Below are 16938 nucleotides of genomic sequence, written 5' to 3' on the forward strand. Positions count from 1 at the left end.
ATGTGATTTGCTCTATGTATGCGTGTTTAGATATATAAAAGCCTAAATTAATTCTGCTCATCCTATAAAGACAGTATCTCTTTACTCAATTCTTATCGATTAGTTTAACAATGCCCTTACAACCTTTTGAATATCTAAACTCAGGTTTCATTCAAAATATCTTAGTGTTTTGAAGATTAAACAGTCTTATGGGTTTGGAACAACACGTTTTTTTGTTAAAGACCAGAGCAATTGTGGGGTTAGACAACTAAAAATGAATTCCAATACTCATTCAAAACATGAACAAAATTTATTCATGTCAAAAATTCAGCTTCGAGACTGTTAAACAAGGACATGGCCACATGGGGACAGTGCTGCAGCAGGTTTCACACCCCAGCTTTCATCTGGCTTTGGGGTGGCAGCGGTTTCTCCAGGTGGTGACCCACAGTGAGACCAAAAGGGGAATCAGCCTGCTTCTCCCGGACTTCAGGCTTCAGTTGAAAGCCTTTCCCCTTGTCAAAGATGTCTGCAGGTGGGAAGGTGAGAGGTGCCTCGTTTAGGAGACCTTGAAGACGAGTGCGCCAGCCTTCCAACAGGCCTTCGCGAGCCTCAGGAGAGAGATGTGTGGGTGCCCAGAAGATCTGTGGAGCAAGGACCTGGAAGCCACAATAGTTGAGGACCCCATTCTACAAAAAGAGGAAACATCAGTGCAGGAGTCTCAGGTTTGTATGACACGCACACTCAATTAACGCTGCGTTCCAGGGTTCATCCCCATGCCCTTAATCCCTTCAAAGGGTTTACCCTACAGAGTGAGAGCTTCAAAGGGATAAAGGGTCTAGGGACCAGAAGAAAAAATAAATAAATAAAAACGATATTCTTACTTGAATTGGCCACAGAGTAACATTCATGTCTCCGTTGATCCCATTGGAGCTGAACATGGTCTCATGGGAACCAGTGGTGAAGGATAACATGGCTTTCTTATCCTGACATGAAATTAAACACTAATTCTTCCAATGCTAACAGCCCACTCGAATTTCATTAAAGACATTTGATAATCTTTCGTGATTAATGCAAGTCTGAGGTTTATGATGGGAAGGCCTCACCCTGAAGATGCCCTCACTGTAGCGCTTTTCCAAGGTGTATGCAAAACCAAGCGTAAGAACCCGGTCCATCCAGCCTTTCATGATGGCAGGAACAGAGAACCAATACATGGGAAACTTCAAGAAATTGACAATAAAAATGGTCAAAGACTTACAAGGACCGGGGGGACGGGGGGACACACAAACACACATTTGCAAAAAGAAATGGCATACCTGAAAAATAACAAGATCTGCTTCTTTTAGTTTCTTGTGCTCATCTACGATGTCAGAAGCTAGTCGCTCCTCCTGCCAGGCCAACATGGTCTCATTTCCATAACAGAAATGCTCAGGGTTCTTCACCGCTCCTGAGAAACAAATTCGTGCAATAACTGCCACTGAGCTCTGATAAGGGACTAGTTCTTAGTTTACTATTATAACAAACGAAACACTGCCTCCCGCACCAGTAATATCATCCTCTGTTGCCGTGGCCTTGAATTTCACTTCATACAGGTCAGACACAAGCACGCGGCAGCCCTGTTTCTTCAGCTCGTCCACAGCAGCAGTCTTAACAGCCGCATTGAAAGACCCGGCGCTCTGGTGTGCGTACACGATCAACACTGTCTTTGCGGCTGAAAAAGAAAATTAACCGAAGAGACTAAATAAGCCAAACCAAACACATAAAAAGTGCAATAACAGAATGAACGTACACATGTTTTTCACCCACAGGTCGCAAATCTACTAAACAGCAACCGAACTGTGAGCTTTAAAATCACAATCACCCGTGCACAGCTGATTCGTTTTAGGCTACTCATCAATTGCTGGCAGGCAACCCACAAACACTTACGGCCAAAATGTGTGATTCTTAACTGGACCTTTTTTTGTTTTCTTACCGAAGCAATAAACTTCCATCGTATTATGACTAAGTTTACGTTTTTACCACTGGATGTCAACATGCACCAGCAACTGCAGCCATACAAAACTAAAGTTGCCTACCTGTATGATAAAGATGAAAAAACGAGATTTTGGCAAGTCAGATTATATGAGTTAATTGTTTTATTCACTCATTTTCTTTCTTTCTTTCTTCGTGGCTGGGGTATTTGGTTACACATTTCTGCTGAGAAAATAACAGCTGTTTTGTCTCCAGTCTTAGTGTAGTTTGTTATTTAAACTGGTAAGGATGGAAGATCTGCTTGAGAACACCTAAACTGCACACGGTTAGGCTAAGACCAGTTAAACCAGTAGTCCGGTTTATTATATTTTCCTCTAGTTTATTTATCTTCAGAATGAAGTGTAAAAGTGTATTATTGTTAAAGGTGTACGACTTGTAAAGTCATACATGTGTATGACTTTAAGAAGTGCAAGATAAGGTTTCTGTTTTTAGCACCAGACTCCCATGATTAAAAATAGCGAAGAGGGCGTGTGCGAGCCCTCAAACTCCCCTAACAGACGCTCGAATCCTTTAGCGCACCAATAATGAACTAAAGCGAGAAAACTTTTATTCCAGACGTTATAGTACTGACAATCACACTGTTAAACAACCCAACTCTGAGCAAACAAACTCTAGATCCTTTACAGCCATTTTGGCAGCTCCTCAGCGGCGACACGTGTGTCATGAAAACGCGTTTGCGCTCTCGGCACCGGTGACTCTTCAGTCTTTCAGAGTACAGCACTAGGAAGAGTGCAAAAAAAAAAAAGACGGATGTAACACAATGAACCGCGTCGCGAACGACACGACGTAGCGTTGCTGTTTTTGGTTAGAGTCGGAAACGTGCTTTCTTTTTCTTATGCCTTTATTGAAGGAATAATTCTACTAAGGATCGGTTCTCACGCGTAAAGGAGCGTGTGTTTCTCAGAAGGATATTAAAGGTTACCAATGGGGTCTCAAGGGCCAGGACGTAAAAGAACCCCCAGCAAAAATGGGTTGACTGCTGAGGAAGATGCCCTCAATGTAATCGCAAAAGAGGTAAATTGATCTCTTAAGGGTTAAACTAATGTAAAGGTCTTAGTTGCAGATGTGCAGGCTTAAACTCTAGAGAAAAACAAGACAATCACTTGGTTCTACCCTCCTGAGTTAGTTTATTTATTAAACCAAAGAACTTTACACAGTTTCACGAGTATCTAATTAACATTACAACAGTCTAACTAAGGTAAAGTCCCTGTTTTGCCCTCATCTGGCCCTGCATTGTTCATATATATATATATATATATATATATGTACACACACACACACATATTACTAACGAGCTGTAGATAATTTCCTCTCCTTCTAGTCATGCTTCCTGTCTGTGTGTTTTTACTACAAGTTTCTGAGCTGTGTTGATCAAAGGTTTTATTTTAATGTAGCATAGCAGTAGGCTAATGTATTTGAAAGTGCCACCAGTCTGCAACATAAGCTGGGTTTGATGTGCTGGAACAGGTGCTGGGTTCATGGTGGAGAAAACCTTGACTGCTTCGGAAGTGATTTTGGCCCAGTCAGATTTTCAACAGCTGTATATGTTGTTTCTTCATTGCGCACCTATAGTGAAAAGTCATGACTGTATGTGAAGTCCACATGTTTTCACAGACCGTTAAACTGTATATGCAGCAAGAGATTCATTCTATTAATAGCAAGCGTGTCTCTGTTTGATACATGCTCAGTGGTTGGCAGGAGAGAGGCCTTTTCACTCTACTGTCAGCATGAACTGCCCTCAGTTTAGAGTGTGAAATACAATCAGAGAAGCATGATATATTTGTGTGTATGCATAAAACTGTCTCTGTTTACATGATTCATTAAATGTATTTAATGCAGTGATTTTATGGGAACTTCTGAATTGCAGTATTAAACACTTGGTATGTGAATGCATAATCCATAAACTAAAATATTTAATAAATACCCAAGTGGCAGAGGATGTGTAGAACTTTGTGATAGTTGCATAATCATGTGCAAAATGTTTTTATTCTCTATTAAATTTAGTCAGTTTAACTGCTCAGTTTCAACAAAAGGACAGGTTAGCAATTTTAGAAAGTTTTAAAGTTGCCTAACTTGACCTTTGCCCTTTTGTAAGTGGGCAGTTTGTTTTCTGTAGCACATTGAGTAGACCTCTTGTAAGTGAGCACATGGATAAAGAGATTCAGGTGAAACACATGTTGTCAAACATCCAATCAGGAGGCAAAATTCAGTTTCACAATTTCAGTATGAATGCTAAAGTTTTTTTTCCTGATCCATCCTGTTTCTCTTAAAATGGAAATTATATATTTGTTTCGCATACTCCCATGTGGCTTCGCAACAGAGCTTTTGCAAATTTAAACTGCAAGGTCACGCAAGGTGTTATTAGAGCTTCTCTCTGAGCAGGTTTGGTTTCAGTTAGACAATGACACGATACTGTGGTTTTAACCCTTTTATTACTAAGTGCTTGACATTTTCAAGGCAGCCGTAAAGTTTTGAATGCATTCATAAATGAGCTACTTATTTATATGTTCCTTTGACTTAGGGTTTATAGCCTTTTTTTCTTTCACACAGCCACTTTATCTTCGTTTAAATGGCTGTTTCAGTACTTACTCCCTGTGTTCCATTGTCCCACCTTTACTCACCTGGTACCTGCATTTTTTTTCTGATAGTCTGCTGTTCCACACTTGCTTGATCTCTGACAGACTGGTATGTTGGGCCTTGTGTGTTCTTTGATTCTGTAATAAGAGCTTTAAAAATAGAAGGCCCACAGAGACCAGCTGTTGGTGCAGCTTCAAGACCAGACATGAAGTTTCGGGGGGCCATTACAATGAGCTGAAGTAGGGAACAGAGGCATCTGATAATGGATGCAGTGGAAACGCATGCTGATAATATCTGCATCAGTAATCCTCAGTGGCTGTGCTTTTCTGGTGCTCTCTAATGTAGCTAAGCTGTAAAGTGTGAGATAGGGCCACAGTAGAACATGAGTCAGTGAAGGATTTCCTGAAAAACAATTTCAACAATGGCTGCTCAACACTTTGATTCAGTGTTCTATTTGTCTTTCTACTTACACAGATGCAAGTTGTGGAATCTGTTAAGACAGACTGATGACATAAATAGATTGTTTTCAGCTGTGTGTGTATAGTTCATTACTACATCCCCCAAAGTTTTGACTAAAAAAAGTTAATGATATAAAAGGTCTATGATGATTCATGTTGATATATGATATGTATTCTTGACACAGTTTTGGTATAAATTCCGTAACTTGTGTCACTGTAAATGCTGATTACAATGGCACCACTTGTGGAATTCTTGGCTAAAACTGTTTAAGTAGTATAATATTTCATTTATATAAATACTTTGTCAGTCACAGAAAAGACATTTATAATGTTACAAAAGTTTTATATTTCTTGTTTATTCTGTTCTTTTAATGTTCTATTCATGAGTCCTAAAAAATGCCATGGTTTCCATGAAATATTTAGCAGAACAATTATTTTCCAAGTTGATGATAATAACAAATGTTTTTAAACCCCAAATCAGCATATCAGAATTATTTGAGTAATGGCTGCTCAAAACTGAGTAATGACTGCTGAACATTCAGCTTTGACAACACAGCAATATTTATTTTATTACATTTTTAAATATACAAAAATAGAAAATTGCTATTTTGAGTTATAGTACAAGATTTCTGTTTCTACAGTACTTTTGGTTAATTAAATGCTGCCTTAGTGAGCATAAGAGACTCCTTTCAAAACATGAAAAATTCGGTAATTTTTTTCAAAACCATGCATGTCCCTGACAGATGTCACTCAAAAAAAACGTGTTTCCTGAGAAGTCACATTCTTCTCTGTGAAACCCCTGTTCTCTGTAAACAGCACAAAAATTATAAATAAATAAGTAATAAAAATAGAGTCAATGGTGCACCCTGTGCTTTTCAATTATTTTATCCAGAAAACTAGGCAATAAGAAACACACTCTGCTTGTGACCCATTTTGCATGTCTCACCTGCTTACTGATTTGTAATAATAATAATGTGATTGAGAGTGACTGGATTGTTAACTTGTTTTAAATGGTTTAAATCAAATTAAGAGCTTTCATGATGTGAGAGTAGTTATAATTAGCAGGAAGTAGCATGTATAGGTCAAGCCGTTGATAGTGTCATTATGCCATGCTGAACCAGTGTTCTCCATCTTATTGTCTAAAAAATAAAGAGCAGATATATGTACCATATATGAAATCTTATTAGAATTGTTTCTGAAGGATCATGTGACACTAAAGATGGAGTAATGGCTGCTGAAAATTCAGCTTTACTGAATAGATTACATTGTAAAATATATTCAAATAGAAATCAGGGCCCGTATTTATCAAGCTTCTCAAAGTGCCATTTTAGTCTTAAGTGCTGACAATTCATTAAATGTACTCCTACTTTCAAATTTAAGTATAAAAGCAAGTTATTACATTTCTTAAAGCTAAGAATCACTTTTACTCTCCCAGTTATTTAAGACAGCTCGAAAGGTCTCTCAAGTGGTTAGGAGTTGCAGTAGGGGCTTGTGATGGCGCTGAGGAGACAGAGACTGCGCGAATCTTTCAGGAGAGGAAGAATGCTCTTGAAATGTTTGACGACGAGCAGTTAATAAAGCAGTTACATTTCCTCAGTTATTCAAACAGAAACAAGCAAAGAATATTTACATTACCAAAGAACATCATAATTGACTTCAGTCTAGCGTGAGTATTATATGCTCTTTAAAAACACTCCTGTTATAATCAGTGAAGCTACCTACACTGTATCATGAATAAATCTCTTACCCCTTATTTACACTGCACACGTCTGCGGTGCGTTACGGCTCCGACACGGCCACCGGAGCTGATCCCGGCTACTCACCATCCGCGCCGCGGCAAGTTTCTGAAGCGGCTCTCACTAAAGATAGGTGCCTATATTTTTGACGGATGATAATAATAACAATCGTCTTGCTGTCGTCAAAAAGAAATCAGCAACAGGCGATATCTCTGACTATCGTCGATACACGATACTCTCGTCTACCGGCACAACCCTAAATTGAAGGTTGTGATGACAATTCGTTTCCTTACCATAATGTATTCTCTTGAAAATTCTTTATTGTCAAATGTGTGTTGAATGTAAACTATTAGGAATTTAACCATTCAGTGTGAATTTATTTGAGAATATTCTTAAATAAGGAAATCTGTTCAGTGATTGGTCCATGCGTGTTTCGTCATCCAACATCCCCGTTTGTGGCACAGCAAAGTGTTGGGAATCAACTCTAAGACTGACACTTAAGATTTAGTCCTACACTTAGCTTAAATTACGAATGAGATGCTTGATAACTAACTTTTAAGCGCAGCTTTGAGCCAATAATTTTTTTTACATTCTTTTAAATGATAAAATATTTCTCAATATTACTGTTTTACTGTATTTGTATCAAATAAATGCAGCCTTGGTAAGCATAAGAGACTTCTTTCAAAAACATTTAAAAAATCTTACCAACCCCAAAGATTTGAATGGTAGTGTGAACTAACTTGTGTTTTACATTTCTCATTGCTAACAGTCTCAATATTTCAAAATATTATGTCTTAAACGTCTCCACTGGAAGCTACTAGCAATCTCGGCTACATTCGCTGGCACTGTTTACAGTGTCATCCAATGACTGAGATGGATCAAAGCAGATTAGGATGCCAGGTTAGAGTCAGAGCCAGACTTTGTGCTCTGAAGGGTGTTTAGATGATTAATCAGGGCTCAGGGTTTTGGGATGAGAGCTGTCTGACTGTTAATCGTAAACTCATTGTTATGAGCATTGATTTTATATTTCCACATTCAGAAGAGTCCTGATATCAAAATATATGATCATGTGCCCTCACGCATAAATGGTTTTATGAATACAGAGCACAGCAGCACATTGATTGACGCATTAACACCTGCTTATCACTGGTCCATGACAATCATAACATTTATCTGCCTCGCTCAGGATTAAGCTCTTAGCAACTCAAGGTTAAACTTGCACTGGACTGTATTCAACAATGCCCTATTCCTGCAAATTTTCTTCAGGAGCTTTGCTGCAGAACTGTTGATACAGGTTGAAGCAAGACTCTGTGTAGCAAACTCAAGCACACTTAAGTCAGAGACCTTTTTCGCATACTGACATCTTTCACCAAGAATGGAACCTCTCCATATAAGGACAAGGATTCAGAAAGGGTTTTCTTCCTTTTTCTGATGTTACTAATGGGCCCCTGAAGATTGTTATCACAATTGCTTTCCTGTTTATTATCTGCTGTTGGGACTTGGGACGCTTCCCGTTTGAAGGAATAATGCCGAGTCCATATTTCTAGTGCTCTTGATGCTGATTGGACAGGATGTTTGTGTATAAGCCATGGTATTGTGATAACTGCTTAATCTTCAGTCATGTGTTTTTTTTATGACAAAAATATTGTCATAGTCTGTTTTACTCTTTCTGTTGATATCAAATGTCAGACACCAGGACTGTGTTTCCCAAAATTGTTGTAAGCCTAAGTAGATCGTAGTGATAAATGGTGCCAGTGGTATCTATGTAGGCATAACTCCTGTAATGTTAAGTTTTCCTTTTCTGTATTTCACCTCTGCTCTAGCTTGTTTACTAGTCTTGGCATTGTGTACTATGAATATTATTTGTTCTTGTGACAAATTGTTTAAAATGTTCCTCATTTCTACACTCAAAAATTAGTCATGGCATAGTTTATCATTAGGTTTTAGTATTTTCATCTATTTGATTTGAATTAATTTGAATCTGTTTTTTTCCTTAGAATCAACATAAATCTGAATGTAATCAGTTACAAAATATGAATATGATTGAAATATGGATAGCTGTAGAACAAGCAACATTCAATTAGTTAAAATATGTATCATATTTCTTGATGATAAATATGTAAACCTGGTTAATTTGTATTTAAAACACATTCAGTTTATTAGTACTATTACAGAAATCTCATTCTTTTTAATTTATGTATGACTGACAGATATATGTGTCACATAAAGTTTACTTAGTCCAAATGGATGGAAATTTCATATGTAGTTAAAATACATAAATCTTAATACATGCATAAATCTTTTTTTAAATGTTAAACTTGTGTTCCATTAAATTACATAAAATACACACAGGGAGAAAACTCCCTTTTTCATGATTTATTAACTTGACGTACAAGGTCATGTTGTGGATTTTGTTCTGATAAGACTGTGTGCTAAAGTGAAAGGAATGCACATTCAGACAAACTCTTGCTCTGGTCTCCGATTAGCCACTTGGTGCAAGTTGTTTGCTTCTTTGACAAATGTAGGTGTGAAAGAGCTTAATGCGTAAAAATTCTGTAAAGTTGCAAGGACACAGCTCATTCCTCTGTACGAAGTAATACAATTCATCTTCTGTTTTCACAGTGACCTGACTCCAGCTGACCTCCCCATCTCATTTAACAGAGATTCTCAAAACTTCTGTTACATGGATCATATAAGATGCTGAAATAGAAATGTTATTGTTATTTGAAGTTCAAATACACTTAGAAACTTATAAGTAATATCAGAAAATAACTTGGTTTAACTGTCTTTGTTTCTGTCCAAGTAATTTTATGTGAATTTAAGATATGACATAAAAGTAGGATAAACCCAACATTTTCAAAAATTGTTGAATTTGTCAGCTGTGGTCTCGGAGTTATACTTTTAATCTCTTATAAGGAAATCTACAACATTATCACCTATTCTGCAGGGTAAACCCAGTTCACCTTCAACCAGGCATTTTTAGACCTTAAAACAGAGAGCACACTGAATGTCTTTAGAAACCAGAGACCAGTAGATGATCTTGCTGCTCTCTCTTATTTCCAACTTTCAACAAGCTGGAGTTTCTCTCACAGGCTTGTTCTTGCTATTAAGTAACTCTGTGGTCAGTGAAGCAAGTGGTCTGTGTTGGCCAAGCACACTAGGCTTTCTCTTTCCGTGAAGAGCTGCCTCTGTGTGCAGTTTAATGCATCTGAGACGGGCACACTGGCATCTATCAAAACATCACCCTGCTTCAGGTTTCTCAGGATTTAAGGGTGAAGTGTGGCATCTCTGAGCCACATTTCTGGCATCTAAAGGGATTGCCGAAATAATGATGCAAACATCATTGGCTGAGACAGAACAGGACATATCGATCTGCTCAAACAAAGTATTGATGTTTTGATAGCACCACAGAACCACTGTGTTTGCTCTCTTTGAATAGTCAATATGAATGGCTTACTTATAGTTACCTCTGCACATTAAACTGGGAAAGGAAAGTATTTAAAGGGATAGTTCAACAAAAATAAATGATTAATACAAAAATAAATAAATAAATCTCTAAAAACCTATATGTCATTTCAAAACTGTATGACTTCTGCAGAATGCAATAGATAATATTTTGATGTTTCAACTGTTTTTGCACATATAACGGAAGTCAATTTGGAAGCAAAACAACACAGGACCCCAATTACTTTCATTGTATGAACAAAAAACACTGAGGCATTTTTCAAAATATCTTCTTTTGCATTTGTACTAAAGAAAAAAGTAATACAGGCTTGGTACATCAGGGATAAATAAATGACAGAATTTTCATTTTTCAAGCTGTCAATTTATTTGTATATCATTTTTCGTAATGCACATTGTTTCAAAGCAGTTTAACAGAAAATCATGATTTAATATCTTAATATCTTCATGCCTTATAGTAGCCTTTAGCAGATCAGAGTTGGGCGATATTATAGTTTGCATTTTGCAATGATATAAACAATCAAACAGTTGATATTTGCTGAATAGTATGTATTGCTTTACGTAATGATAGTCGGATATATAAATATATCCAAATATGATTGCATACATAAATATTTTTTTACAAATAAAGCTATGCGATAATATAGTATGCATTTTAGCATACTATTTTACATCTTACATTTTTCGGTCAACTATCAGTTTAACTAAGAAAATGTATATTTTAATTGTCTGAGGTTTATATTAGATATGATGTATTACCACTAAGTAATGGTCACTTATTCTTATCATCTCTTTTCCTTCTTTTTCTTTCCCTCCCTTTTATTTTTTTGTCATAATTTTCTCCATGCTCAGAATAACCTAAATTTAAGTTCATAAATTCTCTTAGCCTTACATGGCGATTTCTGTTTTGTGCAAGCTCGCATTTGATATTAAATTCTGCCACAGAATTCAGGGACCTGCTAAAATATACACCCACCACAAACAGATCTGACATTGTTTGGTTTATGTTTGTCATGGAAGGCTGGCATGGAAGATATATGTAGGTGTTAATATGGGCAGACCAGAAATGTGGCAGACGTCTCCTGTGATCTCATATGTTCCAGTCTCTGGCGCTTATGTTAGTACTCAAGTGAGAAAGACTGTTTATGTCTCATACTGGAGACCGTTAATCCAGTGTACACAGATGGCAAAATGATCCACATTTTTATTACTGAGCTTTCCACATTTAGATGAATTAAACTGGCCTTTTGGTTTATATAAGTCATCGTTTTGGAGTTAAAAATGTCTATTTTTTAAATGTCAACATTTTTAGTAAATTTTGCTTCCAGAGTACTGTCCAAAAACACATTGAAAAGGGAGAAGTTGTGGTCTTCCAATCATTTGTGTTGCATATCTTCCATTTGGTCCCTTCATTTTCTGTTACAGCTAGTCTATTAGCAGTCCAGATGATTAGCATGTACCTGCTCTGCCTGGCATGCTGGTACAAGAGGCCGTGGGAGCGAGAGAGAGATCTGGCCAGCTTGGCATCTCCTGTGGTATTTATGTCAACAGATAAGAACTCTGGGCTTAAATTGTTCTGGCATTCATCAAACTCCCAGGGACTCCTGAATGACAAGCTTGTCCTGCATGTCTACCTTAAAAGTCGTGGCCTATTGGTTAGAGAGTCGGACTCGTAACCCAAAGGTTGTACCGGTCTCGTACCGGCAGGGATTGTAGGTGGGGGGAGTGAATGTACAACGCTCTCTCCCACCTTCAATACCACGACTGAAAAAAAATGGCTGCCCACTGCTCCGGGTGTGTGTGTGTTCACTGCTGTGTGTGTGCACTTTGGATGGGATAAATGCAGAGCACTAATTCCGAGTATGGGTCACCAATACTTGCCCAAATATCACGTCACTTTCACTTTTAAAATTCCAAAAACACAATAATTCTTCAACTCTGTTGGTTAAACTCTTAGGGGCATCATTTGTGACACAACAGACTGTGTACATCCAAGATGGGGCCGTACGTACTACATAAAAACTTACACCTTGAAATGGCAACTTTCAATCATTTAAGTCTCAATTTGGTAACTACTGACAATAACTTTGTGAAGCAATGTACTCTGTGGCCAATTAGAGCAATTAAACAATGTATTTCTGTTCCAAGAAAAAAGATCACTACCAGACAGCAGTGGAACTAGCTCTTCATTCCCATTGAGAACATCCGTGTCACAGAACTTTCATTAAATTAGAGCATTTTGGGTTTATTGATAGAGACTGCTCCATTTGGGTCATTAAAAATAGCTGTTGAGGAGAGAGTGAGAGGAGAGAGGTGTGTGAAATAGGCCAGTTTGTTTTCTTCTTCTGCGATAGGAGTGTGTAAATGGTCATGATGGGAGGAAATGCAGATGACCCAGACTATAATATGCTCACCGTGACAGATATCATGGTCTACTTTGATAACTGCAAGAAGGTAGGCCTCAATGGGTTATGATAAAAAAAGAGCTTGTTTTAGTTCAGAGAGGATGAATAGTGCATGTTTTCTTTAAGGATGGTAACTTGCTTCTTTTAGGTGCCTATGCACATTTTATGTATTTTTTTTTTTCTTGTCAAATCGCTTGTTTTTAGGTATATTGTAAGCATTGTAAAGCACTGACTGACATATACTACAAAAGGTTTGGTTCAGTAATATGAATTATCTTCTGTTCATGTAAATCATGTTGTGTGCACATGTACATACCCTCCATATTAGGACCGAGCAGTGATGGGCGTTCATACAGTGGTTCGTTCTGCTAAAGTGCAGGAAGGGTGTGATCCAGGCTCAATTGTGAATGACTCAACCCTCTGACTTCCTGCTATGGTCAAAAAAGGCATAGTTTTGGTTACCCTGTTAGTCGCACTCACACAGTCATACAAAGTGCATTTATTCCTGAAGGTTTTCTGAAGACTCTATTACTCTTGATATTTCGTTTTTTTTTTTTTCCCAAAATAAATATTATTCAGCATTTTCAGCACAGTCAAAGCCCTGTTGGGTAGTAACTGTTATTTTAAAGCATGTATGCAAAGCTGTATTGCTGTGCTCGTGGAAAACGTATGTTGACATTAGTGAGAACCTGTTACAAACATGTTTGGACAGCTGCTTAATTGCTGGGGTTCGCTGTAGTAACTTCTCCCTGGCAGTTCTTCTATACAATTAGCTGCCTTCATTACAACAGTACCAACATAACATGGTCACACATTTCCTATTTACAAACTGTAGTGATATTCGATATAAAGGAGATGTTTCATGAATACAGATTTGGATGTTTAATTCTGATGTTGTATGTCAACTGCACAGCACCCACTCATTAAGGATGAGAAAGGTTACATTTTCCCAGTTTATTTGTCCTCTCTTGTCCCGTGCTGCTGCTTTGAGAGCATTTGAGAAGTGCTGTGATTTGCCAACATGGAAAATATCTTTGCAAGTGTGATTGTTTCAGTTACTTGCTATATGCTTTTTTTGAGTGAATGAAATTGATACTTTTATTTAGCAAGGGTATATTAAAGAATGTGTAGAAGCTTGTCCTTCACTCCTAAATTAAAAAAAAAAAGTTTGTCTAAGATTAAATGCAAAATTAGGCCATCACTTTCTGCTAGAACTACTACAAGAAGTGGTTGAAGCTGTGGAAATATTTATTTTGGCTAACTATTTCTTGAACATCGTTGTTGGCAAAGGGACACAAGACCTTTGTGGTGAGAAACAGCTGCTTCCTTGGAAAGTTGTGCGACTGTGTTCAGGACGGAAGGCTTCAGTGTGAAACATCAAGATAGGATGTGACATTTACACAGGAACACGTCATTATGGATTTCTCCATCAGCTAGCAAACACAGGAATACGTTTTAAATCTTTGCTTGTATGCCCCTTTGAGTAGTAGTTGCACTGTTTTAACGCTTATTTTTTTCTTTTAAAACATAAATATTACTATTTCTTCAGGAATGTGTGTGTTACAGTCATGCCTCTGGTGTAAAGATTACTTGTAATACGGGATTGGGGGGGGAAATGGGCAGATTTTAGTTGCAGACGTCACTACGGGAGGGTAGCAGGCACGTGCACAGGTAGGGCTCAACCTGTGCAGAGCACATGCCCTTTTTTGTCCTTACACTCCGAAGTGCCCTTTTTAAAAAAAATTTTTATTTTTTATTCAATAAATCAATGCTATTGGTCACCCTTTACGTCTGTCTGTCTGTCTGTCTGTTTTACAAATATATTTAGCGAATGAACGGTATTAAAAACAGTTTGTGACTAAATCTTGTTGGATCCGCTCAAACTGTCAGTCAAACCTCATAACTCCACCCCCTGTCTTGACTGACTGAGTGCAGTGAACTGAAGTTCCACAGCAGAGCAGCTGAACGTCTTGCAAGGGTAAATAAATATCTTCTTGTTTGTATAAGTACAGCGTTGTCTTTACGCAAGAAACACTAGTATGTCTACTGTATAAAGGCTCATGTTTTATGCATTTGAGGTCTGAGACCGGACCTGCGGAGAGAGGGCATTTGCCATCTAAATTAGTCATAGCCAATAGCCTACACTTAAATAGCCTGTGCATACAGTAGCATTTCATCTTTTATAAAATGACATTTTGGCCAAACGTATTTTACAACAGGAAAAACTGAGCGCCCATATAGCTACAACAAACTTTGTAACCTGTTGATCAAAACGTAATGTGATGCTGCCGTTTTAATGATGGACAAATTGCACATTTGCACACACATTCGCTGGTCAAAAACCCGGCCATAACTGCATTTGAGTTTGACACAAAGCGACTGAGTGATCCTCGTCACGTAGGTCAAATATATTTCTACATTTTGTGGCGTCATCTACAGGAAGGAAGTGTGCTCTCTCTCTCTCTCTCTCCTCTCTCTCTCCCGCTCATGCCTTAACAGGGAGTCTCTTCTTTAAAAGGACTTTCAAAGTGTGAAGAACTAAAGTCACAAATACACGCATACATACTCATGTAAACAAATAAACAGTCTGAGGAATATTCAGTTACAGTACATAAAAACTTTACGACAGGGAGGTACATAAACATGTTCATGTAATCATGTAAATATAGGAAATGTATATGTCCTTTGAACCTCCTGTTGAATTTAGATTACAAGAAATGTAATAAAAAGTTGTTTTGTGTGTGTTGATTTAACTTCCTCTATTTTTTTGCATTTACTACATTGCTCATGGTATCATGGTTATGGTTTAATGACTTTACCTCTCTCTATTTCTCTGTTTCCCCACCCGCCCCCTGCAGGCTGAAGCCCGTTTGGCAGCTAAGAGGGCGGCCCGCACAGAAGCTCGTGAGATCAGAATGAGAGACCTGGAGAGACAACAGAAAGAGGTGAAAAAACACACAGTCACTGTGGGCTGAAACTTAGGTCGAAATTTAGGCCTTGGCGTTGTTAAATGTTTTCATATGCCAAAATGTAATGTTGGTCTTGATTCTGTATCATCTTTTACATTATTGCTTTTCAAGTCTACTATAATATTCTATATGCTATATTCCTTTGAATGCTTCCTCCTATTAAGTCTTTGCAGAAATTTATATGTTTATTTATTTATATATTATTCTTTGCAGAAATTTTATTTATAGCATGACAGTGTCCCAGTACATAGAGGTTTTGACATGCCCACCAGTAACATGCTGTAAGATTGAGATTTAAAGAGGTTTAACTTCTAGAAAGGTCCCATCCCCATGTGCTAACCTGCTTAACTCCATTCTGTGCATATAGAGGATATTTCCCTTTTCACTGGTGTCATAATCATAACACTTACTAACAGGAGTCATGTGTTAGGCAACTGAAAGCATCTCACAAAGTAAATAATCTGCATTACACAATGTGTTGAAACACAGGAGGAGAACCTTCCAACACAGTTCAAGAGTGTGTTGAGCTGTAGGACTTTAAAATTGCATTGGGATTTTTGAAAATGTTGTCGCTGATAATATTTATCCAGTCTTGTCCTCTGTGCACTCCAAATTTTCAAGGTGCTTTCCTACTGAACTGCCAGCAGAAAAGGCCTTCTTTATTCTCAAAACTGAATCTTTTTGACTTGCTCCTGCACAACACTGTCAGCCGATTATGTTCAATTTGTTTAATCTTCATCATGATTGTGGGCCCTGGGCTTAGAAGGGCATGTTTTGGCTGGGAAATGGGGATCAGCCCTTCTGAACTGCCACATTAAAACTTCAGCCTTTGCTCAGCTAATGCTCAGAAATATTACAGGTTACATCATGAGACCTTTGGGGTCTTTACAAAGAAAAACAAAATTAAAAATATTACATAAATACAACTTACAGAGATAATCAAAAAAATAACATTGTCTTTTACATTTTAAATCCGTATGACCCTTTGTTCTTTTTTAGGACACAAAATAAGATATCTTGAAAAAATTGTTTCAACCGCCAATACAATGGAAGTCAGTGGGGTCCAATGTTGTTTAAAGGGGTCATATGATGCGATTTCAATTTTTCCTTTCTCTTTGGAGTGTTACAAGCTCTTGGTGCATAAAGAAGATCTGTAAAGTTGCAAAGACTAAAGTCTCAAATCCAAAGAGATATTCTTTATAAAAGTTAAGAGTCAGCCACGCCTACCTAAAACGGCTCGTTCTAACACGCCCCCACATATCTACGTCACGATGTGGGAAGATTTGCATAACGCCGCCCAAATGTTCACGCTAAGAAAGAAGGC

The 16938-nt window shown here is 37.7% G+C and overlaps 2 protein-coding genes across 2 annotated transcripts in view; one reads left to right on the forward strand and one right to left on the reverse strand.

Annotated features, from left to right (window-relative positions):
* Nucleotides 1-270: 270 nt before the first annotated feature.
* Nucleotides 271-1865, reverse strand: LOC107695589 (ribosyldihydronicotinamide dehydrogenase [quinone]-like). Its single transcript, XM_016495591.1, has 6 exons — nt 1766-1865; nt 1520-1687; nt 1293-1423; nt 1083-1196; nt 861-962; nt 271-665 (listed from the first exon to the last, which is right to left on the reverse strand). The coding sequence occupies exons 1-6, from the start codon at nt 1767-1769 to the stop codon at nt 366-368; spliced, it is 819 nt and encodes a 272-aa protein (XP_016351077.1). The 5' UTR covers nt 1770-1865; the 3' UTR covers nt 271-365.
* Nucleotides 1866-2383: 518 nt separating this feature from the next.
* The window catches only part of LOC107695587 (leucine-rich repeat flightless-interacting protein 1-like), a 42125-nt gene continuing 27570 nt past the window's right edge, over nt 2384-16938 (forward strand). Inside the window, 2 exon segments of the mRNA XM_016495590.1 lie at nt 2384-3021; nt 15504-15590. Of these exon segments, the coding sequence (XP_016351076.1) occupies nt 2932-3021; nt 15504-15590 (177 nt within the window). The 5' untranslated portion in view covers nt 2384-2931.

The sequence above is a fragment of the Sinocyclocheilus anshuiensis genome, unplaced genomic scaffold, assembly GCF_001515605.1.
Source record: "Sinocyclocheilus anshuiensis isolate Anshui unplaced genomic scaffold, SAMN03320099.WGS_v1.1 scaffold730, whole genome shotgun sequence".
In the NCBI taxonomy this organism is placed as follows: domain Eukaryota; kingdom Metazoa; phylum Chordata; class Actinopteri; order Cypriniformes; family Cyprinidae; genus Sinocyclocheilus; species Sinocyclocheilus anshuiensis.